Source organism: Octodon degus, unplaced genomic scaffold (genome assembly GCF_000260255.1).
Source record: "Octodon degus isolate 3935 unplaced genomic scaffold, OctDeg1.0 scaffold00070, whole genome shotgun sequence".
NCBI classification, from domain to species: domain Eukaryota; kingdom Metazoa; phylum Chordata; class Mammalia; order Rodentia; family Octodontidae; genus Octodon; species Octodon degus.
Window position 1 is genome coordinate 7,520,466 of NW_004524646.1, and position 24,590 is coordinate 7,545,055.

The following is a 24,590-nucleotide window of genomic DNA, read 5'->3' on the forward strand; positions in this document are numbered from 1 at the left end:
GATACAAAGGAAAGATCATTTTGTATTTATATATACAAAATAGGATAAATTTACAGCTACTTTCACTTAATTCAGTGAGAAGAAAGAGGTGTACTAACAGTGTTTGGACAGGATATCCTGTCTGCTTCTTGTACTATGGACAAGCACTAAGAAGATAACAATGTACAGTGCATTGACTATCAAAACTGTCCTATTAATCAGCTGTGAAAAAAAAAAAAAGACTCATTCAGCAGTGATTTTCTTTGCATTTTGTTTCTTCCTAATCCCCCTGTGAGGTACGTACCAGATTTCGCCCAGACAAGACTTCTAACAAAGCCATTAGGATTTTGCCATCTTGTATGTCAACAAACAGGTCTGTCACTTCTAGAGGTGGGTCACACTGTGGAAGAGGAGGAAAGAAAGGAGTTAAGTCGTGATCTGTATAATCTACAAAACTATGTCAGAGATGCTTTCAACGCAACAGGAAACTTCAGGCATCTCCATCTGTCTATGGGAAGAAAGCCCCTCAGGGGAGGCAGGGGGTCTCTTCCAGACACGATATCCACACTGGCCACTTGGCAGGAGAGCTGTGCAGAAGATTCAGCCACAATGAGCTAACTGAGTAAGTGACCGGAGCTCTCAGATGCTGAGATTAAACCACGGCCCTGTTCCTGCTAACGGGAAGACAGAAATGTAACATCGCGACAGCCTTCCAGAAGGTAAAATAATCTTACTAGGACTCACAGGAAATTATCTAGTGTAAAGGTCTTCACTTCAGATTTGGGGAAACTGAGTCTCAAAGAAGCTGGGTGATGGTTCCAGCATTTGGTCAGGTAGCTTTCAGGTATAGTGCCACCTCCTGAAGCGGGCCACCCTGGCTGAACCCAAGTGTACCCACATCCCCATGTCAATGGCATGGCTGGGGGTCAGTTACGCTGTGGGCCTTGGGCTCTGATAGAGTCCCCTCCCCACCAGGCTCTGCAAGCCACACCAGCTTGGCTGCCATTTCTCTAAGGCAGCATGGTTGGGGCTCGAGGGAACCCTGAGGAGCAGGGTCCAGATACTGCAACCTTCGTGCGCGCCCAGCCCCCTCTACCATGAAACTGGGGCCCTCCCTGACCGGGTTAGAGCTGCTGGTGCGGACACTCTGTCTGCTCCTCGGGCAATGGAAGGCTGGGCATTCACAGAGAAGACACGACTTGGGGGTGCAGGGGCAGCCCTAACCAGCCAGCGACCCACTGAGGAGGAAAATCTCGGAAACAGTGCCCCGGCATCCAGCCGCCTTTTCCTCTGGGAAGCCTCCTTCCGTCCCGGACAGCCTCTGAGGGCCCGTGTTTTATTTTTATTAAGGAAGGTGGCATTTCCTTACACTTTATATGAGTCCCTGGACCCCCAGTTAGTCAAAATACAGGGCAATTCCACCCACAGGTGCACAGAAAAGGGCTTTGCTTCAAGGGCAGCAGTGACTTTGAACCAAAAGGCAAAAGTATTTTCTTTGCAAACTCCCGCAGCTCCTCGGGCACATTCCGCATTCCACTCCTGAGCACAGCGAGCACAGCAGCTCGGGTTACCAGGCTCTTACGAACCTCATTCCCGTTAATGCGGCAGAAAATGAGAGGCCGCTGATAAATGGACTAACAAAATTTCCAGTTAGCAGCCGGGCTGTGGCTGGCCCAACTCTGGACTCAGACCTGAGGAATAGTTTCCATTGGCCGTTCCTGAAGCGGCATCACACAGGGCCTGGCCCGGTGCCACTGCGCTGGACGCCCGGCAGGGCTTGAAAGCGCTCCAGCCCAAACACTCCGGCCCAGCGTTCAGGGGCTGCTAGGGCCGAACCAACAGCTCCCCCAGGGCTTTCTGCATGATCGAACTCCTTCAGTAAATTAGGGAATTTTTCCAGAAGCCCAGAGACTCAGTAAATATTCCTGACAGCCTTCAAATTGCAGTTAAGCCCAATTCACCAAGGAGTTCCTGGGTTTCCTTCCCATGAAAGGCTGTTCTTGAAAGTCTCAGGCTTGGAAACATGGCTGTTAATTTGGCCCTGTTTATTACGCATCAGCTTCAGGTGTTATCTGATTTATTTTCAGAGCTGGCGCTGCCCACCTGCCCTACAAAAGGGGCAGCAGCTTGGCAGAGCAGAAAACCCTTGAAATGATAAATGCTAAGAGAGGTTTGTGAGTGACTGGGGGGAATTTGCTATTGACCCTCTGTTCTCTTCTGTATTTTTTTTTAATTTTTTAATTAACAAAAGAAAGAAAGAGAAAATTCCCCCAGTAGGAATTTCCAGCCACGCTGACACACATCAGGCATTAATTTAGGACTCTGGTGAACTAAAATTTAGGGACTGGTCTCTCCCACTTTTTTTTTTTTTTTTAAATAACACTTCGCTTTACAGGCAATGCCAAAAATGCACCAACAGTCAAGCCAGCTGGTAAATGATTGCTAATGCTTCATGTACTGTGTGGATTTGTTCACTTGCAGGGGTCAAGACTTTGGTGGCCTAGGACACAGTGCTGTGCTAACCCATTCTGCAGCAGGGACAGAGGGCAGAGGGTCACTGCCTGCTCAGGAAATATTCCCACCTGGAGGTGGATCGTGTGAATCAAAATTTTGGACAAGAGCTCCTCTTTCTAAAATACCATTTATTTTCTCGGCTCTCTAATCACTGCAATGATTTTCTCTAAGAGTGGGAGACAGTGACTCTTACACCTTTTAAAAGAAGAACAGGAATGTGAGGAAGACCCCTAACGTGAGGGGCCTCCGGTCTCTGTAAGAGATGAGCCCCTGGCTGTGTACAGGAGAACCAGAGACCAGCACTGCAGGATGCCCAGTGCCGCCCAGCCCTCCCAGGAAGCAGGCTCTGGGCTTCTGCTGGCTGCGCCCCTCTCCTGCTCGCTCGGCCCTGCTCTGCTCTGCCCCGCAGCTGCTCGCCTGTCGCCTGTCGGTGGGGATGTGGCTCATCTGCTGGGGGAGGGGGGGAGCAGAAGCAGCCTGCAGACAAAAGGCAACCCAAACTGCACAGCCAGCGAGCACAGAAAGGAAACAAACCAGAAGAGAAGAGCCAGTGAGCTAAGCGCACCACAGGAGCCAGAAGAGTTCTGGGGAGCTGTGCTCTGGACAGGAGCCTCTGCTTCTTCCTCTCTGCAACAGAGAGCAATCTGGGGTGTCCTGAGGATGGGAGGAGACCTGGCAGGTGGGGTGCGCTGTGCGCACGATGCCCATAGGCACTGCTAAGCATCAACGATGAATGGGAACCTGGTTTTGCTAAGAGATGTCCACAGTCCTCATATAGATAGAGCAGTCCAGTGCCTGCAGGGGCCTCTTAACAGCCTGCGGGGAACCCCAGCAAGTGCTGTGCGGGTCTCAGGTGCGGCACGACCACTGAGGGCCTCTGCAAGTGTAGGGCTGCTCGAGATCAGTGTCTTCTGCTCTCTGCTCATGGGACTCTGGGTAAAGATGAAGACTCCCCTTCCTTACCTGCACTCACGCTCTCAGGAGGGTGGCTGACTGCACGGGTGTGTGTGCAGCAGTAAACAGCGTACATAAACACTCAAACGACGATGACACCAACAAAAGCCACAGAGCCACCAGATGTGACAGCATCCACCTATAATCCCACCACTCAGGAACTGAGTCAGGAGGACCCCTGGGAGTTTGCACCAGCCCAAGCCACAGCGAGACCTTTCTCCAGAAACAAAAACGGAAACTCACAAACCAGAGCCCCCTCCTGCTCATGCCATCCTAGGAGTGCCACACTCAGCGACAGACGCGGCTGTCAGCCCACCTCCAGCACTCACCTTTTCAAGGTGTAGATTTATCCATCGAGTAAAAGTCCTCTTCTGCACATTTTCCCTCTCAACTGAAAACAAAGAAATGCTATTAGGTGATAGCTGGGGATGATGCAGATATAAAATCCTTCCCTCACTTCCCCTGGGAGATGCCGTGCAGATGGCAGACAGAGTCTTGGAGAGCGCCCTTCCCAGAGGGGCAGGCAAGGCTTCAGCAGCCCCAGCCCTGGAGCACAGCATAACCCAAGGGTTCAGACACACACAAGCGAATGTTCTCTGCAGCTACAGTAAGCTTCAGACACCTGAACTATGCAGGATAAGCAGTACAGGGATGCGGTGGGACAGACAGACAGACAGACAGACACACACACACACACACACACACACACACACGAACCCCTCAGACAACAGGGCTGGGTACCTCCCAGTGGCCCAGACAAGTCTCAAGAGCTGAGTAGAGGGCAGTGAGGCAGGCTGGGATGAGGTCAAGGAATAGGAAATAGGCTGGGGGCTTTTGGATGAGCCTGACTATGGTAGAAAGAATGTGACACGTTGGCATGGGTCCCCACCCCCCACTATAAGGATGCCTGGGGCTCACGCCACATGCAGCACAGTTCCTGGCACAATGGCTATTGATCCCTCCTTGGTATCTAATTCTTTAGAGCCAGGTAAGTCTCCCCACTTTCCCGGAAGGCAGAGCTCTGCACACACCTGCTGTTGAGCCACAGTGAGTGGAGGGACGTACGCCGGGAACGGATTCCTTTGTCCAGGGGCTGGTGTTACCCACAAGGGCTCCTTAGCCAGCAGCTTTTGCTGTGAAGGCCCATCATGCACCACCAACATCTGAGGCCATTTCTCTTTTTAATTTATTTCTTCTCGTCAGTACATGTATGTGATACATACCAAATACATTCATTTCAGGGATATGTACATATCACATCGTAACCTTTTTTTCCTTTCTTTCCCTCCACTCCACCCCGAGACCCTCTTCTCATCTACAAAAGGCTGTTTGCCTCTATGAATCTGTAAGCTTTATAACAGCGCTGCCAAGTGGAAACTTGTTTCACAGGTGGGCAAAGTGGGCTAAGAGAGAACAGCGGCTGCCCAGGGCCTCGGCTGGTGGGGGACAGAGCCGGGCCCCACGTCGGCCAGCACCCTGGAGACGCAAGGTCAGGGCTGCAGTCGCAGCTCTCCTGGCTGCTGTGCCAAGGCGCCCGCAGGAATAACCGTGCCTTCAGCAAGGCAGGAGCATCTGTGGTGCAGCCCAGGCCGAGCCAGGCCGAGCCAGGGCACTACTGAATTTGACCTATGCTACAACCCCAGATAGACACTGTGACAAGCTCCAGATGTGACATGTGGGGCCAGAGGGGTGTCACGCTTGCCGGAGGCTGTACCATCAGCAGGGTTATCATCCGTATTTTTCAGATGAAGATGCTAAGCAGAGAAGAGCTGAGACAGAGCCCAGCGGGGATGCGGGCTCCTTCGCTTCTGCCCCTCCAGAGTTCCCTGCTGCGCCGTCTGGAGCCCCTGGAGGACCTGCACCTCATCCCCGCAGAGGTCACAGTTCCCAGGGCTTCCAGCTCCCATGCCTCTCAGGAAGATTCCCCAAAAGGGCTGAGCCGGGCTACCCCTCAATCGCCAGGTCTGGATTTCCACATACCGGAAGAGCATACCACGGATGCCATCTCACACCTCACAGAAAATGAGGCCCAATATCTCCTGCAGGAGGAAAAAGGCTATGGGCTTCCTAGGAGGATGACAGTGCTTTCTCTTCTTGGCCTCCGTAAATCACATTTTAATATTACACTTTTGAATCTTTTTAATCGAAAAGTTGGCAGACAGTAATTGTCCTCGTAACTGCTTTCCTCTCATTTTTCTCCTTTTCTGAAAGGGAAGGTCCCTCACCAGCAAGTGGGTGTAAGAATTAAAGATCTAATTCCAGTAAGCTGCTTCGTGGGGAGGAAGGAGAGAGAGAAAAGAAGTGGAGGTGGCAGCGATGGGAGGCTGCAGGAGGATTCATAGTCACAGACTTCCGGAAGCCTGGGGAGTAGCCCGTCAGCCCCCCTTGAGAGCTGCCTGCCTCCGAGGCGAAGGATCTATCGCTGTTGCGAGTGACACAGGGGCAAGCATCCCCACGCGCGTGCCTGGGCCCGTGGGTCTCTGTGCACAAACATGAATGCAGTCCTCATCCCTCACAACCCAAAGTGGAACTGCTTCGGCTCAGTGGTAGGCACATTTAAAATTTTAATAGCTACTTCCAAACTGCCCTCCCCAAAGGCTGCCCACGTTTATATTTGCACCCCCACCTGTCTTTAAGCAACTTTATGGGGACTGTAAAGCATTTACACACACACTCAAACATGCAGACTGGTTTTCCCCACCTGGCCTTGCAGACAGCGGAGTATATACCCCGGAACAGAAGTGCATTTAGTAAAAGCCTGTGAGAACCTGGTCAGACTGCTGCTTTAACTTCCCTCAAGGGTGTGAATTTGGAGGTGGGTGATTGTTGGTCTGCACATACCTTCTCCATCCAAGCGTTCGTCCACCCCCCCCTCTTCTGTCTGTGCACCTGCCCATCTACCCATCTATCCACCCCTCCACGCCACCCCCGCCCCGCTAATACTTATGCAGTGGTTATTATGTGCTGGGAACGATGCCAGGCTCTGTAGGCACAATCAGCGATGGAGAGTGAAGCATTCACGGAATCTGCACTCCAAGAATTCACGACCAGGCAGGAGAGGGAAGATGTGGATGCTGCAAGGCCCTCGTGCCAGAAGAAGCAAGTGGTGAGTGGCCAGAGCCCTGCGGGGAGGAGGAGGGGCCTCCCCGCTCCACAGTGGCTCCTCCAGGGCCCTAAGAGGGGCCAGAGGACATGGAGATGCTGTGGTCCTGAAGTCAAAGATCGTGCATTCAAGCCCTGTCCTGACTTGGCACCAACCTCTGGACAAACCTGCACACCTGGGCTTTGACACAGAAGCGATCAGGGAGGTCATCTGGGGGCGATGAGGCCAAATGACACGGAGCAGACATGCCTCAGACTGAACTAGTATGAAGATCCCATTTTTAAGACCTAGAAAAGGGACGCACTGCTCAGAGCGCCGCCGGACTGCGAGCGCCCCAGGCTGCCCCAGCACACATGCCTCAGGCTCACACTGTGACCTCAGACAAGTTCCATGCCTTTCAAAATATCCTTTCCTCCAGTTCCTCTACAGAATGAGGACAGCGCCATAGCAAAATCACAGAGATTACAGGAGATCGCCCCCAAAAGCAGCCCCAGCAGCCACTCCCCCAGCCAGTTTCCTAGTCCCTGGGGTCACACAGCACGCCTGGATCTTGGGGCGACGTCTGGAGTCTGGACAGGGGCCGACGCTCTGGCCCAGCCTTCTCTGTTTCAAAACACCCGCCCCCAGGCTACCGACAGTCCTCCTCTGGCCTGCCAAGACTCCATAAACTTTATATAGTTTCCATAAATTCAACGGCCCCTTTTTTCCCATCACGTTGTAAAGGTGTAGGAAACCATTTCTCTGGATGGGTCTGGCCTTCTCGGGGAGTGTTTGTGGGGCCAGGGTGGCTTTACTAGGCAGCAATAGAGTAATAACCATGTTGTAAAATCGCCATCCCAGCTCTGCCTGGCTAGCCAGGGTGTCAGCCAGCCGGTGGGGGAGTACACCAGGCCCAGGACCCAGGGACAGGGGCTGAAAGGAGGGAGGCCCAGCTTCCTGGCTTGACGCCACCAGGCCAGACTCCCAGGTGCCACTTCAGCTCTGGCTTTGCAAAGAAGAGACCATCTGAAAAGGGAGGTGGGACATTTACCCTTCTGCAGGCCGCCAAGCGTCAAGCCCGGGTGCCAGGGAGAGATGGCCATGGCTCTTGCGGGGGGAGTGGACTCAGGTTCATTTGTGGCCTTGTGTCCCTAGGTCCACACTGCCTCAAACCTACTTCCTGTCCAGTGTTTCTTTGTTACAGTTCTGTTCTTCTCTGCCTAGAGCAAAGCCCTGGTAGTTTTACTTGCTTATTAGAGAAGACATACACATCATAATAAATCATAACAATCCAGGAAAGTGCAGATGAAACAACAATCTCTTGCAATTTCATCATGCCCAGAGAAAACATACGTGTAGTGCACATGCGCACACCTGACACCTGCAGGTTTCCACACACAAACTTCAATGTGATCAAGACTGACTTGGTTTCCAACATGCAGCCTACTGATCACTTAAGCAAGACTTCCCCAGGTTCTCTGGCTCCACTAGATCTGAAGGTTCAAACTCTGAGACAGGCCTGGGAACTGCATTTACCCAGTGCGGCAATCGATGATGGCGCTGACGACTCAGTGTCAGCAGGACAAGAAAATTAGCTTAATGTCTAGGAGACCTTTGAAGCCACACCTGGCCCCTCTGTGGCCCATAAAACGGGGAAAGGTTCTTAGGTTCAGTCAATGACATCAGACGGGGAATGTCTAGGGGGCCCAGGCAAGAGAGTCGTTTCCTATCTTTGTCCACCGGCTCTTCCTGATGATGGCTTTGGTCACCAAGCTCCTAGGCTGAGGGACCCGATTCTCCTGATGATTGGGCCTAGGAGGTCTCATCTGGACCTGCCCACTGGGGGCCACTGGATAACAGCCTCAGAGACCTGCTGGGCGGGAGGGAAGAGGAAGACAAGGGGGTTCGACCCACGGTAGCTGCATCGCTGGCTCGCTGTGAGGATGCAGGACTCACTCGGGGTGAGGGGTCGGGCTGGGCTGGCGGAGGCCCTGGGGGCAGTTCTCAGAACCTGGGCACCAGGACAGCCTTGGGTATGAGCTGCAGTGTTGGCTGAGGGACAAGGACTGTTTTTGGCTTCATCAACCAGGACTGAAAGAGGCCACAGGCAGAGGCCACCATTTCCTGTGAAAGCTGAGCCTTTCATAAACTTGCCACATGCATATAAAGCCAGTATAGAGATGCCTCGTTTTGCAAATAAGGAGGCTGAGGCCGGGGAGCTGAAGTACCAGGGCCATTCACAGAACACCAGCATTCACATTCCGGCTGCCATGCTCCAGGCAGATGCGCCCCAGTGTCACCTGTGTCCCCTCTAGATGGGCTGTCACAAATCCCCTGGGGGCACCTCCAGGAAGCATTCCAGCCTCCTGGCTTCCCTCTCCTGTCATCAATGCTTGGGATTCCACAAGGCATGGGGACCCCCTGGTTCTCAGCCAGGAGCACCGCCCCTGGGACCACATGGTGATATCTGGAGCTCGCTTTTGACTGTCACAACTGGAGGACATCTGGAGCTGGCTTTTGATTGTCATAGCTAGCAGACATCTCTCAGGGAGAGACAGAAGATGAGTCCCAGCACTCTGCCTACGTGGCACTGAGAAGACACAGATACGGAGAAGGGAGGCCAAGAAAGTCACAATGATAAAATTGCTCTTTCACAAAAATTACAGCTTCAGGACAGAACGTCACCCAAGGCTACACTGCTTTTTTCCTTCCAGATATGAATAAATAAGTCCCAAAGATGCATTAAACCTTCACTAAGATGCATTAAGCCTTCACTGTGCCCTTGCTCTTCACCTATAATTGATCTTTTTTTAATTTTCATTCCCAAACTATAGATTCTCAAACCCCACAACTCCGTCCTCAAGCAAACAGATTCCTGAACTTCACACACATGCAAACTGTTTGTGTTCTAGCCTCCCCCACACATGGGTAACCTGGTGATATCGAGGACACATATCCCAGAGTCCCTCTGGGAACACAGGTGCTTCTGGCCGCAGACTACAGCGTGCCGCTTTCCTTCGAGGACCCACACTCTAGTCTGAGTGTGCACATCTTTAACGAACCTTTCTCTGCCTCCCTCTCACAGTCCTGAAATGTTCTTCTGTAACAAGTCAAGAGTATACTCCACTGATGGGGTAGGGGAGGCCCTCAGACTCCTACCAGTAACCCTAACCCTAAGTGCCCAGGACAACCCCCCAAATCAGAACCGTCTGGCCCAGAATGGCCCCAGTGCTGGTGGTGAAGAACCTCAGAGGCGTTCGTGGGATCACCTCACACTACAAAGTGATCGCCCAGCTCAGACCACGCCCCCATGGGGCACAAAAAAGTTTCAGTGAACTGGGGGCTCTGCCAACAGTCCCCTCTGAGTGGCCCTGGATGAGAACACACAGTTCTCAGGCCTCAGTTTCCTCCTCTGTACAAGGAGGTACAGAGAACCTCCTATAAGGAGTTGCGAGGGTCAAATTTTCAGACCTGGCTTACCAAGCCAGCTAAGGGCTGTACCATGCCAGAGTGGCAAATGCTGGCGGCAGTTGTTCTTTAGGGCATTAGGCAGTGGGGAAGGTGTATCGGCAGGTGACAGAGAGCAAGAGGGGCGGGACAGTTATGGGGCCTGCAAGGGCAAAGCAGTCAAAGACCTTAGCTGGTGCTGGGCATGCGGCACATGTGGCAACGTCACGGGTGCCACTCCTGTTCACCCTGCGCATATCACTCGACTTCCCTGAGCGAGACTTTTCTATGAGACGAAGATCAGGTTTCTGTCCTGGAGCCGCTAAGCAGTGACGAAGCCAGGGTGCTGTGTGCATACAAGCTGCTCAGCGAAAGGCCAGGCTCAGTCGTGTCCTTGCAGACTCCTGAGCTGCTCAAGAGATTAGGAAAGTACGCTTCCGAGCGTGTCTGGGTGCGCCACCGAGGTAGGGCCCTGGAAACTCTATTTGGTCCCTGGCCCCCTCTCCTCTTGCCCTGGCCCTCCGCTCTGCTTCCTGCCACCAGGAGGTGAGCTGCTCTGCTCCACTGTGCCCTTCATTACGTCATGATGCTCCTGCTATGCAGCCTGCTGACCATGGACTGAATCCCTGAAGCCAGGAGCCAAGCCAAATCTTTGTTTGTGGTGTGTGTGTCATCTAACGATGGACCAGATGACAAACACAGTACACAGACTCATTTACTCTGACAGCTTGCGACATGTCCCCACATTCAGGGCCTATAGCTGGCCTTCCTTTAGCCAGCATCATGAGCCAAACCTTTTATACGTCGACATGGTAGCTGCAGCACAGCACCTCAGAGCTGCGTCAGAGCTTGGGTAGCAGGGCAAGTGACCTCACCTGGACTCCAGGTGCATGTGGTGGGACTTATATGTGCCTGTGTAGGGGGTTCCCTATGCCACGGCTGGGACAGCAAGGTCATCTGGCAGCGAGGGAGTGGCTGCCCCTTGGGAAGGTTATCTGAGGACAAAGTTGCCTCCTATCCTCACCTTCAGCAAGGTGGGAAGGTGGGGTGCAGGAGGCTCCACGCTTTTCCACCTTCACTCCTGTTTTCGGCGGGGGGTGGGGACCTTGGTGTGCATGGGCCACTATGCTCAGGTGGTCCCTCCCGCAAGACACAGAGCTGCAGAGAGCCATCTTGGCATGGCAGGGGTGGGGGCACAGCAGCCCCTGCTGGTGACAGTCACTGCAGTTCCTCTGATGATTCCACTCCAGAAACCTCATGCCTAAGTGACTGCACATAGTTGAGCCTCTACCCCTGCAGCCTCTGCACGCGTGAATTCAGACAGATCAAAAAATTTGGCAAAGAACTGCACATGCTGAATATGCACACGCTGAAGGCTTTCACTTTTCATTTGAACACGGAAGGTGGCATGACAACTTGCATCATACTGGGTGTCACAAGTCATCTGGAGTGATGAAGCACACAGGGAGAGGTGTGGAGTCTACGCCAACGCTACACCACTTCATAGCAGGGGCCCAGGACGCATTCCCACAGACATCGAGCGGAACTGCCTGGGCGTCCTCCCGTTCTGCTCCGAGCGGATTTCCTCCACTACCCTGGATCCTCCTTCTCCTCCCTGGCCAAGCATCTTCCTTGTTCTTTGTGACTCACTCAGCAGGCTCACTCCAGCCGCTCACCTGGCTGCCCCCTCCTCCCCACAGTGCATGAGAAGCCAGTGGGGGGGGGGGGCCCTGCATCCCAGGAGGAGGGCTGCGCTCTCGCTTGGCACAGCCAGCCCCACGCCATGGTTTCTCCCCTCTTCCCATCTTTCAACACCTCCCAGAAACACAGTCTCATTCCACGGCCTCATGCTGGCTCACTTGAGAAATAAAACTCAGAAACAAATTAAATGGCAATTTCTTTTTAAACAGCAGAGGGGCCAGGCTTCAGGCCTAGCAGGCTGAGGTCCTCTGGTTCCGACTCCCGGGGGCCACTTCCCCCAACAGCTCTGGCAGTATTAAAGTCAAGGACTCCATGTGGTCCTCACCAGCCGTGATTTTGCATTTCATTTCCTTTGTTTTTCCTCCCCAAATGTTTGCTCTGACCCAGGTCCCTTTTATCAGACTTTGGTAATAAAATGCAAAACCCTCCTTGGGACCACAGGCTGAGCGGCATGCAACGACAGACAGGGGTGTGCGACAGCAGTGGACCAGCCCTGGCGGGAGCCCTGACACTCCCACTCAGGCTCCTCGGCCTCCTCTTCTTGGCCCCTTGTGCAGGCTGGGGCTGTCCCCACAGGCATCAAGGCCAAGAGCTAAATAGTGTGGCCAGCAGAATCCGGTGGTCTCCCTAACACACGTCCACAGAGACTCGCATAAAACTGCCAGGCTCCCTCCCTCTGCGTACTTAGATCCAATTCTCACCCAGGCTCCAGGGGCCACCAATGAATACACCACGGCCTGCCCCCTCACCCTCCTCTTGGCTGCCCCAAAGCACATAACCCCAGGTTCCAAAGAGCTAGTCCCAATTATATACCAAATGACATTTTAAGATATACATTAAAATAGATCACATATAATACATAAATATATAAATACATACATATATATGTGTATATATATATATATATATATATATATATATAATGCCTACAGCTAAAAACAAAAATCTCACTCTAGTTTTTCCTGAGAGTGATTTTGTCTAACCTCAGTGTAGAACCTCAGCCCACCTTGATTTATGACAGATGACGCTAGCCAGCCATAAAAACCTAAGCTGAGGAATAGGGATTTTTAACAATGGCCCAGATGGCAGACCAGGGTGACAGGCCCAAACCAGCCAGACTGCCCTGAGCAGCCAGCTACAACTGACTGAGATGGAGATTTACATGGTCCTGGAGAAATTACTCCCAGGCTCGTCCAGCCAGCAGCCTGTGATGACTATGCTCAACGCTAAATAGCAAGACACGGACCTTGTCCTCTTGGGAGTTCTCTGCCAGGTTTGAAAAGGAAGGACGGAAGAAAGGCTATGAAAAAAATGACAAAGAAAGAGGATGGAAGGCGGATGGAGAAGAGGGAGGCAAGAAAGAAAGGAAAGGAGACAGGAGTATTCAGGTTTCATGAGGGCTTACTTGCAGGCCTCTGACACCAGTATCCTGGCAGACTAAACTCTGTGCTGAGAACCTTTATTGGTTTTTTGTTTGTTTGCTGAGGCAGAGTCTCGCTATGTGCTCAGGTCAGCCTTGGACTCACTCTGTAGCCCAGGCAGGCCTCAAACTCATGATGGTCCTGCCTCAGCTTCCCAAGTGCTGGGATGACAGGTGTGCACCCCCATGCCCTCGAGACCTACCAATTCTGATGGCTCTTTTCTCATGTCAATGTTTTTATGAATGTCCTCCCCAAACGAATACTAATATAACTTCTGAATACTAATATAACTTCTATAGTAGTATTTTCCAAACAATATTATGTGTAGCACTAGTTCTAAAATTCCTCTCAAAAAACAAAGAGCCTAAAAAGTTTGTTTTATATGGACTACTCTGTTCCATCTCATAAATATTTATGATTGATATGCTTAAGTCCCTGATAAGTCCTGCAGTAAAGAATCTGACTTAGAGGGCCAGCCAATTAGCTCAGTTGTCTAAGCGCCTGCTCATGCAAATGCAGTCAGGTGCAGGATACCGAGGTTCAATCCCCACCTCCACCTGTCTTACCAGACCCGCCCTTGCTGCGAGCCAAAAACAAAAAAAAACAAAAAAGAAAGAAAAAAACTGACTTAACTTCATGTGAAGCCAAAGCCCTTTTTTATTTAAAACAAACCACAACATTCTTATAGAATCGTGTTTTGAAAATATCAAGACATTCACTAATGGGAGCGATGTCTACGTGGGATCCTCGCAAATGGTAAATTAGAAAATCATACATTCTGTGGCACAGCTTAAGTACATATCTGTGAGAACCTATTTGCTTTTCTTGGTAGGCACATGGTCATGTGACATTTGCCTTCTTCCCTTGCAGCTGGATGAGGTCACATGACCGAGTCCTGGCCAATAACATACAGGCATGCTTCTTTCTGATGTGGCCCTGTGCAGAGCTCCCATGTCATTCTCCTGGAGTGACCCCAGGAGCCAGAGGAGGGTAGAACTGCAGGGGGAAGGAGTCTGGAGCCCCAAGTCCCTAGATCAGGGTCACCAGAATAGCTGCCCGTGGAAGAGTGCCGGGTTGGACTGGTGCATGTGGTGGGATTTTTTCCCCCAAGTCCAGCCCCAGTTGCTCTGGGTTTGCTGTGGCAGCAGATGCCAACCTGCCCCAGATGAGAGCGAAGCCCCTGGGTGAGGAGGAGATGAGGGAGGGGGCGATGGTGACAAAGCCCATTGTCCTCGCAACCACTTTAACAGGCCAGAGATGATGCTTCCTGTGCCCACAGGGACACTGGGACTCAAGAGCAGGAATGGGACTCCAGCAGGTGGCGGGCTAGGCTCAGTGAGAGAGGGCCATGCTGGGCTGCTCAAACCCTTCTGAGGTTGAGCTTTTCCACGGGTCATCTACAGAAGAAAGGCAAAGCTGGCGGGCCATGCTTCGGCAACAGAGCTTGACAGATCCAATTTGTTGGACCTCCTGCTCCAGCTAATTTGAGATTAAACACATACAATCTCAGGACAACAGCCTTGATTTGCACTTTTAAGCACAGCTGTCTTTCAAAAGTCCCAGTGTTTTCATGTGCACAGGAAGACCAACAGGCCACATGGCTCCCCAGGCTGGGTTTCTGACTGGGCCCCAGGGCTGCAGGCCAGTGCTAAGTGCAGGGACGGGCCAGGGGAGCCAGGGGGAGTCTGTGTCCAGGAGAGAAGGCCCCAGCGAGACGGCACCAATGGATCCACACGGGGTACAAAGGTGCTTGCTGCTTCCTTCCAAATAAAGGTGACAGGGACCCTGACAAGAAACCCCACTGGGCCAGGGAGATGGCTCAGTGGAATAAGCACTTGCCTGGTAAGCACAGGGACCTGAGTTTAATCCCCGGTTCTGGAAAAAAGAAAAAAAGAAAAAAAAAGAAACCCCACTGGCAGTTTCTACCCACCAGTAAAAGTGATACCAGTGTGAATTTCAATTGCATCCTGGGCAGGAGAGGTGCAGACTGCCAGCTGTGACATGGAAAGGCAAGAGGTGCCACATTCTCCTGCAGCTGTAGGTGTTGCCGCTGAGACTCTTGTTGATTCCCTCTTTGTGCTCCAGGGATTGCTGTCACAGTTCTTCCAGGCATGCTAATGCAAATGACAACCCTAGGCGGAATGCACAGGCCTGAGCCCTAGAGACTGGACTGGGTGGATACTCAGAGCTCGGCGTGGTACCTCCACCCACACTGCACTGGCCCAGGGGGCTTCTGAACCTCAGCCCTGCTTGTCGCAGATCACTGTGGGTACTGCACAGACTGAATCCTTTGCTCTAACTTGGCCACCGTAGGAGGCAGGTGTCATCACTGTGCTCTTCCACGTGGGCAGGGCAGGCACTCCAGAGGCCAATGTGTCTGTCAGTCACTGGAGGAAGGATGGTGACGCTTCCTCGGGAATTCAGAAAGGGCCTGATTCTGGCCTCCATCTGGCCGGTTCCTTAGACTGCAGGGATGGCGTGAAGGCCATTCGCTGTCGCATGAGTTGGAAGCAGAAAGATGGGATGGGGAAGTAAAAGAGAGGAGGAGAGGGCAGAGGCATGGGAAGGAGGCCTGCCCCGGCATGACCTGAGGACTGTGCCCGGCCCGCCCAAAGCAAACCTCATTTTCTAGCTGAATTTTGCTCATGGGTTTCTGTTGGTTGAAACTAAAAACGATCTTGCAAATTTCTCCAACAGCAAACTGTAAGTGAATAGAGAAGGTAACAGAGGGGCCCGAGTTACACGCTGATGTAGGATCCTGAGCCAATTATTGTTTTATTGTTAAAAACAATAAAATAAGCTTGAAAGTTTGAACATAGAACCAAAACCAATACCTAGAAACATGCAAAATGCCAAGAAGAACAGAGGAACCAATGAATGGTTCAACCAATGAACCAATGAAATAGATCAACCAATGAATGTCTCAGAACAGAGTCCTTGACCGGAACGTTTCCAACCTTCATTTCACTGCTGTAACAACCAAGGCAGGGAGGAAGCAGGTCAGCCACCGAGCAAGTGACAGAAGTGGGCTTCAAATCCAGCCGGGCCCCAGAGCTCAGGCCCTTGGCCCCTACGCAGCATGGCCTGCTGACCTCACCTGGCCTGACACCCCAGATGGCACTCACGGCTCTCTTCGAGGACAGGAATCATCACAGAGCCACGCTCAGTTCTTCCCACCTGGGTCACCCCCTCTGAACTGCCAGCTAACTGGCAGGGGGCGGGAAGTCCCTCTGCACACTCCAAGAGGTCGGGTTAGTCACAATTTTGAATATTTTGGTCTGTTTTTTGCCCACAACTTCTCCAACAATAGAACAAGGTCTTCAAAGTTCAAAAGTAACTTGCTTTTCATTGAAAAAGCAAGAGTATTTCATTGAAACTGAAATAATAGACCGAAATACTAAGTTTTATCACAAAAGTTACTATGCACTGTCTGCCACAATATTTTTTGTTCTAGCCAGTATCCATGCAGAAATGTTCACATGTTAATGTGACAAAGAAACCATCTCTTTATAAAATCATTAAGATGTCTACAATAGAGGAAAAAAAACACAACCAGAAAATACAGCAGACAGGAAAGACGCCACATGGATCAAATTACAGTAAAACAACATACTCTTTTCCAGTCTTCCTTTTTTCTTTTGGTTGCTTTTCTATGTATCTTGACCACACTGTGCACACAGGTTGGTGCTCTGCGCAGTGGGCTCTGCTGGTGGCCTGTCCAGAATGGCCGGTGCAGCGGCTGTTGGGCACGTCTTCATTACTGTGCACCGGCTGTGCTGTGACTCCCACTTGAGGTGACAGCATAAGAAACTGCTTCAGGGCCTTCTGGCTGAGTTCAAGTGCACAACCACAAGAAGCCCAACACAGCCCTCCTGGTGGGGAAACTGGCAGGCCCTCCTGCCCCTGGCCGTAGGATTGGTCGCAAGAGCAGAAGACCTCTGTGCTGTCCTACCTTGGGAGGGAGGTGGGTCAAGCGTGTGGGTGGAAGGCAGGCTTGCAGGGATGATGGACAGCTAATGCTGCGGGCCGTGGCACGCTGGTCAACTTCTACTTCTCCCTAACTAACAAATCCCAATCTGGGATCCACAATCTTCCTAGTTTAATTTTTTTAAACCTATTTATTTATTTAGTACAGGGTCTTGCGACGTAGCTCAGACTCATAATGATCCTCCTGTCTCAGCCTCCCCACCACTGGAATTATAGGCGTGTGCCACCAGGCCTGGTTTCAATGGCTGGTTCCATGTACCTGGGGTTCCAGGGCCACTACAGAATGTGGTACCGGGGATCGAACCCAGGTCCTTGCACTTGCCAGGCAGGCACTTAGACCACCGAGCTATCTCCCCAGCCCTAATCTTCCTAGTTTAAATATTAGCATTCCGGAACATTCTTTGCAGTTAAGGGCTGCCATGTGACAAAGTCTGGCCAATGAGGTGGAAATGAAAATGGGGTGAGGGGAACCTTCCCACAATGCTCTCTGCCACAGTACAAAGAACATGGTATGTGTCTCATTGCCTTTAAACCCTCTGCTTTCCTCCAATGGAACTGTGAAGCCTGAAAACACAGCAGCCACTGCTAAAGACGAGGACCAAGGAAGAGGGGCTAGTTCTCCATGGCTCTGCTGGGCTCCAGAAATGTCCCGCCCACCATCTTGGGCCTTCCGTGCTCTGCTGGTTACTTAAGCTGAACACAGTGCTAACGAACTCAACAGACAGCCTTCTGTTACTGGAGACCAATCATCCGTGACAGTAAACAGAGCACTACCCTACCTTATCCCTACGGCTGTATATTTAGTCTAGGCCCAATTGTTTCTCCCATAACAAGCATTTTAATGCATAAACACCTAGGGGCCTGTGCATTTACTTGTCTAACACTTTATAATCTGAAAAATTCTTTCACCCCCATTCTCTCAGGAAGTCAGAGGAAATAACTGAAGACAGGATGGCTCAGCAGCCCAAATGCGGACACCGGGCTGTCTGTGAGGTCCTCTCCCTCTTTATGCTCCCCACAACATCTAAGTTCTGTCACAAAGCCACCAAATTTAGTAAGCAGTGGTTGCGGAGCTGAAAGCCAGAAACAGACACAACTGCATATCCTGGAGAGCTGAGCAGTGTCTTCCACCTTCTAAACCTCTGCAGATTAACTCGCCTGGAGGTCACCCCGCTAAACCAGGAAGCCTGCATCTAGCCTCGGGGCACAAAGAAGGAATGAATGCAGGAGATTAAGACCTAAGCAAGAGCTGTAAATAGTGTATACTGCTCAGGGTCTGGAGAAAGTGGAGGGACTGGCCAACCACTCAGGACGATGAGTCCCCTGTGTGTGTGTGTGTGTGTGTGTGTGTGTGTGTGTGTGTGGGTGGGTGTGTGTAGGTGGGGGGTGAGCAGGGGTGGGGGTGGAATGCACCGGCAAAGGTGGCAACTGCCAGGGAGCTCTTGAAAAGGCATTAGGACGGGCTGGTCCTTAATGACAGAACAGGAAATGTGCTCCAGGGTCCCTGGGGAGAGAACGTCACCTCCTCTAACCTCTAGATTTCCTGAGTGCACTTGTTATTTCCCACGGGGTGAGGCGCATGCATTTAGCATCTGCACTTGGTGCTCTCCTGTGTGTGTGTGTGTGTGTGTGTGTGTGTGCGTGTGTGCGCGTGCACATGTGCGCACGCCAAAGATCATCCTCACAGCTCTCTGCGGTGTTGGTGAAGCAGCAGTCGCCATCCTGCATGTTTGAAAGACAGGCACCGCATTCAACATTTGCTTTGAGCACAGGGTCTGACTGTTCCGGCTGCGAAGTGGATCCCATGTTCCTACCAGCCCACAAGTGTCACTATGCGGGCAGCTGCTGCGCTCCTCAAAACACACTGCTCCCTACTTATCCGAGCCCGAATGTCTTCAATTTCTGAAGCAGAACTCATTTATTTTAGAATGAGGAGCGCCTGGCACCCAACCCCAAAGGTCAGCTAGGACTTTTGGGGGTGAAAGCGAGGACCCTCTACTTACTAAGAACCGTGCGCTGCACTGGTCACCTTGTGAGCTGGGCATCATTTCTAGCTTATGGAGGAGGAAAGCGAGGCCCACAGAGACAGGTATGTGGGCACTCAGGACCACCCAGGCAAAAGGGGCCACTCTAGTGTTGAGGCAAATCCGCGCTCATGGATCGTGAAGGTCCCTGTCCCTCCCCACCCAGTGCAGTCGTCTTTCCTAAGGAGGCCCTGGGACCCTTGGGGGCCTGCACGTTTCCTGAGGCACAGTCCTTCCCTGCTGCTCCTCTCACAGCTGCAGGCCCCGGTTCTAAGTGCGGGTCCTGGGCCAGACGCAGGCCTTGGGTCTTCATGCTGAGAGGAGTTTTCTGCCCTGGACTCCTGCAGAGGGGGATTAGCAAGGCAAAGCCTGACTTGATTGAAAAATAACTTCCCTCCAGGCTTCAATCTGGCTTTGCGCCTCTTCTCCTCAGCCCTCGGGATTCTGGCCCCACAACCTACAGGTTCAGGGTGGTCCTTCCTTCTCCGAGGGGCCGGAAATTACCAAAGGCACACCAGGGTGCCGAGAGAAGCAGGCCCTCTGAAGGAGGGTGGAACTAATGAATGTTTTGAAAGCTTGGAAAACCAAAGCAGCCCAGGGTGAGGATGGGGTCGGGCAACCTGGGCGGCATCTGGGGCTGGCCCCATGATGGCCTGCGAGACTGCAGAGTAGAGTCAACTGAGGGATCAGAAGCTTGGCTGGATGGCTCCGTGACTCCATGCCCTAGGGCCGAGGCCCTGAGCTCCAGTGACTCAGCACTTAAGGGTATATAAGGGGGCTGAGGCAGGCTTGCCCTTTCAGAGGAGCTCTGTTCTTCGCAGTCAGCATGGAAGGAAGAGAGAGGCCTGAAAGACACCGCAGCTGCTGCTGCTTCCTCTGCTGTCTGCTGTTTTCCGCCACCGTGAACTGTTGCTTTCTGCCCTGAGCCACCCTGCCTGGGAGCCAGCTGAGCATAGACTGAAACCTCCACAAACTGTGACCTAAATAAACCTCTCCTTCCTTAATTTTGGGTGTGGGGTATTTTGTCCCAGCAAAGAGCGAAGAATAACTGCGACATGCCCTATGCATCTCTTGCTCTGGCTGGTTTTAATGGTAGCTTCTCCCTGTGCTGAACTTAAGTGTCGGAGCTTTCCGAAGTTCAAGGGGCTCTGCGTGGAGGCTGTTCCTCAGCCCCAGCAGTTCAGCTAACTCGCTGGACACAAACCCTCCCACACTCAACAACCATGGTGATCCCACCCACCCAAACTGGAAAGATAGGAGATAGGGGACGGCACTTTATGCCCACACAAAGTGAGTGCTACCCAGGCAGGACCTTGGGTGCCTCAGTTTACCACACCTGTAAAAATGAGACCCACAGTGCCTACTTCTCCAGTTTCCAACTTGCCCTGGCTGGCCAGGAAGTGAGAACACAGGATTCCACTTCAAGGCCCACCTCGTAAGGACTTCATTAGCTCACAGGTGCTGAGGTTAGCTTGAGCAAGAAAGTGCCCTCCTCAGGTTGTCACAGTTAGGAAAGTGGATCAAGTCTCACTGATGTGCTGGAAGATGCAGGCCAATCTCACTTCACACTGTCTGGTCATACTGTAAGAAAGTCCTAGAAGCAGGGCTAGGTTTGGACATCTATAATCTTAATATTCTGGGAAACTGAGGTAGGAGGATGCACACAAGTTCCAGCACATCCTGGATGACCTAATGAGACCTGTCTCAAATTTTTAAAAGAAGGGCTGGGGACGTAGCTCAGCACAGGGTCCTTGGATGCAAATCCCTCCCTTAAAAGACAATACTCTGGGATGCTCATTAATGCAGCTTCCAGCCTCAAGGCTTGTGGTAGGTTGACAACGGGTGGCCAGCTAATAACACCCAGCTGAACTGAATCAGTGTGGAGGCCCCCCGAGGATCACGGCCAAGAGCATAAAAAGAGAACTGGAGAAGAAGGAGAGGTGCTGTTAGAGGACTGTTGTTTCTCTTAGGGCTGCCGGTTCTCCTGGAGAAGTTTGCCACGCTGGCTTTCCTGATACGAACTTGGCTGTTCTCACTGTTGGAGGAGCTCGGGACTTCCTCACTCTCTCTGAGAAGGGCTGTGGTCCTTTTCAGGGGAGCTCTAGTTCTTTTGTTGAGTGTCACTTCCTGGCTCCTTCACCCCACTGGCACACACTTTCTGGCTTCCACCCCTGACCTCTGGGACTTCCCAGTGCAGATCCTTGATATAGACTTGCATGAGACACTGTCGTGGGTTCCAGGACTCCAGCTGGACTCGTGGAGGACATTGTCAAGGGCTCCAGGTCTTCAGCCAGACTCATACAGGACCCTGCTTTGGGATCCAGGCCCTCAGCTGGATTCTTTGGGTCTTTATCTGTGGATAGATTTCCTGTACGCTTCTGAATTTGACCCTGAGTGACCATTATAAAACAATCCTGTAAATTATGTGTCCTGTAGTGTATTGTTTCCCCAGCACACCCTGATGACAAGTCCCCTGGGGCAGGATGCAAATAAATGCCACCCAGAGAAGCCTAGGAATCTGCAGGTGGGGAATCCCATGCCTGGCTGAGGGCTGAGTCGCCTAGAGGGCAGGCTTAAGACCTGCTGTCAGGGTGGACGAGGTCTGCATCCCTCCTGGTAGGACCTCTGCCTGGCAGTCTCAGGTCTGGATATCTGTCCCCACCCACGCAATAGAGATGACAATCACAGGTGTCCCCTCCAGACAGCTTCATGAGGGTGACATATCTCAACAGCCACAGCACCATGGCCCGGGGCTGCTAGCACCCAAAGACTGGAGATACGTAGCACTCAGTGCCTGCAGGAGCAGCTGGCCTGGCCGCGTCACCGATCCTTGGAAGCACAGGGGCTCTAGTGCTCCGCTGGAGTGGAGTGGTCCGGGCACGACACACACTTGCCATCTGCTGATGCATGTTTTGTCCACACAACACATTAGATGTGTACAGAAAGCCACACTACTGCGTGGGGCTGAATGGTGCTCTATGGGTGCGTGTGCATGCACACACACACACACACACACACACACATGCTCAAGCCTCCATCAGCTACCTGGGGGTCTGGAGCCACATGTGTCCCCCTGACAGATCTAGGTGTTGAATCCCATTGGGCAAACTGGTGTCACAGAGGAGGAAATCTGGACACACAGGAACACAAGTGCACACCAGATGACCACATAAAGAGGCAGCAAGGGGTGGCCATCCCCATCCCACAGAGCGAGGGGCCTTGAGGAAGCCAGCCCTGCCACACCTCCATCCCAGACTCCAGCCTACAGGAAGGTGACAGGATTCGCTGCTGTTGCTTACGCCCCAGAGCTCTATTGGGTGGGGCTCACAAATTCACCTTCTTCCTGGCGTTATTTCCATGAGCCACTTATTTCCATGAGCCACTTATTTCCATGAGCCACGGCCTCCTTCTCCTGCCTCAGAGGTTGGCAGCCGCAGCCCTTTCCAGGCCAGCCCACTTCTCCCAGCCAGCTTCCGGCTCCTCTCCAGGTCAAGTGCCCTTCTCTAGATCTCAACTGCTTAGCAGGTGTAAAGAGTGCTACTCTTACTTTAGGTCTCTCTTTTAAACTGCGTTGCTAGAGGTTTTTGAGTCCTAGCTCTATTTTTCCTTATTTCTTTCATTTTAACTCTTGTGGAAACAGAGCCATGGAGAGGTTAGGTAACTCGGCTTGCAGTCCTGTAGCTAGGCGAGGACAGACCTGTATTTTAAGCTGTGTGGCCACCAGCTTACAAGGTGGTGACAGGGTGGCTATCGGGGAAATGACACCCACACACATTCCTCTCCAGGAGCACACTGCACCAGGTCTGTCACCCACTCCCGGCATCACCAAGAACCCAATTCTATGGTCAAAGCAGCAAAGTGACCAGGCTTCACAAATGCTTCACAGGATGGGTTCTCCTTGTCTCGTGGGCGACAATGAGTCTGCGAGGGGAAAATGGCTCTGTTCTTCTCTATGCAACCCCATGGTACCTGTACCCCCACTTGGTGCCGGCCCAAGATGGGGGTCACCATGAGCTGGCTGAGGACCCATCCTCACCACACAGCTATGCAAGACAATGGAAACCACCAGAAAGCAGACCAGCTTGAGGTCCCTTTATCTATTCATCAGGAAATCAAGCTGAACAATGACACACAGGACACATAGCAGTCACAGGGCCTAGCAGATGTAGGGACACTGGGGGCCACGAGAGGAGGGCTGGTGGGCAGACTGCAGCACACTGCAGACAGGTTATCTGCGGATGGTGGGAGGCAGTGGGGCGCCCACAGGGAGGGGGAGCGGACTCCCATGACTGCTTTCTCCACAGTGAGTGGCAGGAAGCGGCTGATAATGACCGGGGCCTTCCTCAGCCAAACCTCCCTGGGAGAGCGGTAGGGGGTACATTCAGGAACAACTGGAAAGGACGTGAACTCAGTGAGAGCCTTAAAGGCCATCCCGAAGGTTCCTCTGCATGAACTACAAAGTGAGGCCATTAGTCATACCTGCATCAGTCAGCTTTCCCCTTGTGGGGGCCAAATACCTGGCACCCACAATTTGGAGGAGAAGTTCAATCCGGTTCATGGTTTAGGGGACTGGATCCACGGCAGACCTGCTCCAAGACAGGAATGTCAGGGTGGAAACTGATGCCCTGGGGGAGCTCTCAAGCCAACCAAATTGACAGTCCTCTTGCCCTGTCACAACACTGCCCATCTAAGGGAACAGCTGCTGAATAGCTGCCCTAGATGAGGAATGATTTCTCATTGCTTTGGTTCACTGTCCTCCTCTCTCCACTGCAAAACAGATCCTGTGTCATCCTCTTGGTAGCAAAAACCACCCACTTTGATGAGAGAAGCTCTTCTGTGACATGGACCCAACAGGTTCCTCGTGAAATAGTCTGTTCAGAGAACAATTATCTGGTAAGTGCTGATGATACTGAACTGGACCTCATGTACTCAAACTAACCTCCTCTTTCCAGTAACTTGTCACTACTTAAGTGGCGGGGTGGGGGGAGAAGAGCGCTGACACTTCTGGAGCCGGTGTTTTGGCAAGCTGTTCCAGTCTGTCTTCCTGGGTTCGGCAGCGTCGTGTGCTCAGGTGCCCTTTCTTGGCAGCTGCCTGTGTGCTCCCTGTCCCGGTGTCCGGACTCCTGGGGGGTGCGGCCCCTCCATGTCCCACTACAACTCCACCTTCCAAGCCATGACCCACCCTTCTCTGTCACTCAGCCTGCAGGGCCAGGGAATTCTGGACTCAGGGGTCTCTCCTGTGAGTGAAGCCACAGAATTGCACCAGGTGACTCTTCAAGAGGAAACCCAGCCACAGAACAAGAGATTTATGAGAGGAGAGACAGAAGTAGCAGTGCTCAAGCCATCGGCGTCCCTTCTCCTGGGGTGCAGCTGCCCCTGCCTGGCCAGTGGCTGGCTCTGCATCTTTCCCTGGAAATACACGGGCAGATGCACTCCTCTCCAGGGAGTCCTGGTTATGTCACCTGCCACCAAGAATCCTAA

General features: G+C 52.3%; 1 protein-coding gene across 3 annotated transcripts in view; it reads right to left on the reverse strand.

Annotated features, from left to right (window-relative positions):
• The window catches only part of Clmn (calmin), an 83,589-nt gene that overhangs the window by 23,360 nt on the left and 35,639 nt on the right, over positions 1-24,590 (reverse strand). For all 3 annotated transcript variants that reach the window (XM_023719686.1, XM_004635172.2, XM_023719687.1), the window contains exons 2-3: positions 3,777-3,838; positions 284-379 (exon numbers count right to left, since the gene is read on the reverse strand). In XM_023719686.1, the coding sequence (XP_023575454.1) occupies positions 284-379; positions 3,777-3,838 (158 nt within the window). The remainder of the gene's footprint in view (positions 1-283; positions 380-3,776; positions 3,839-24,590) is intronic.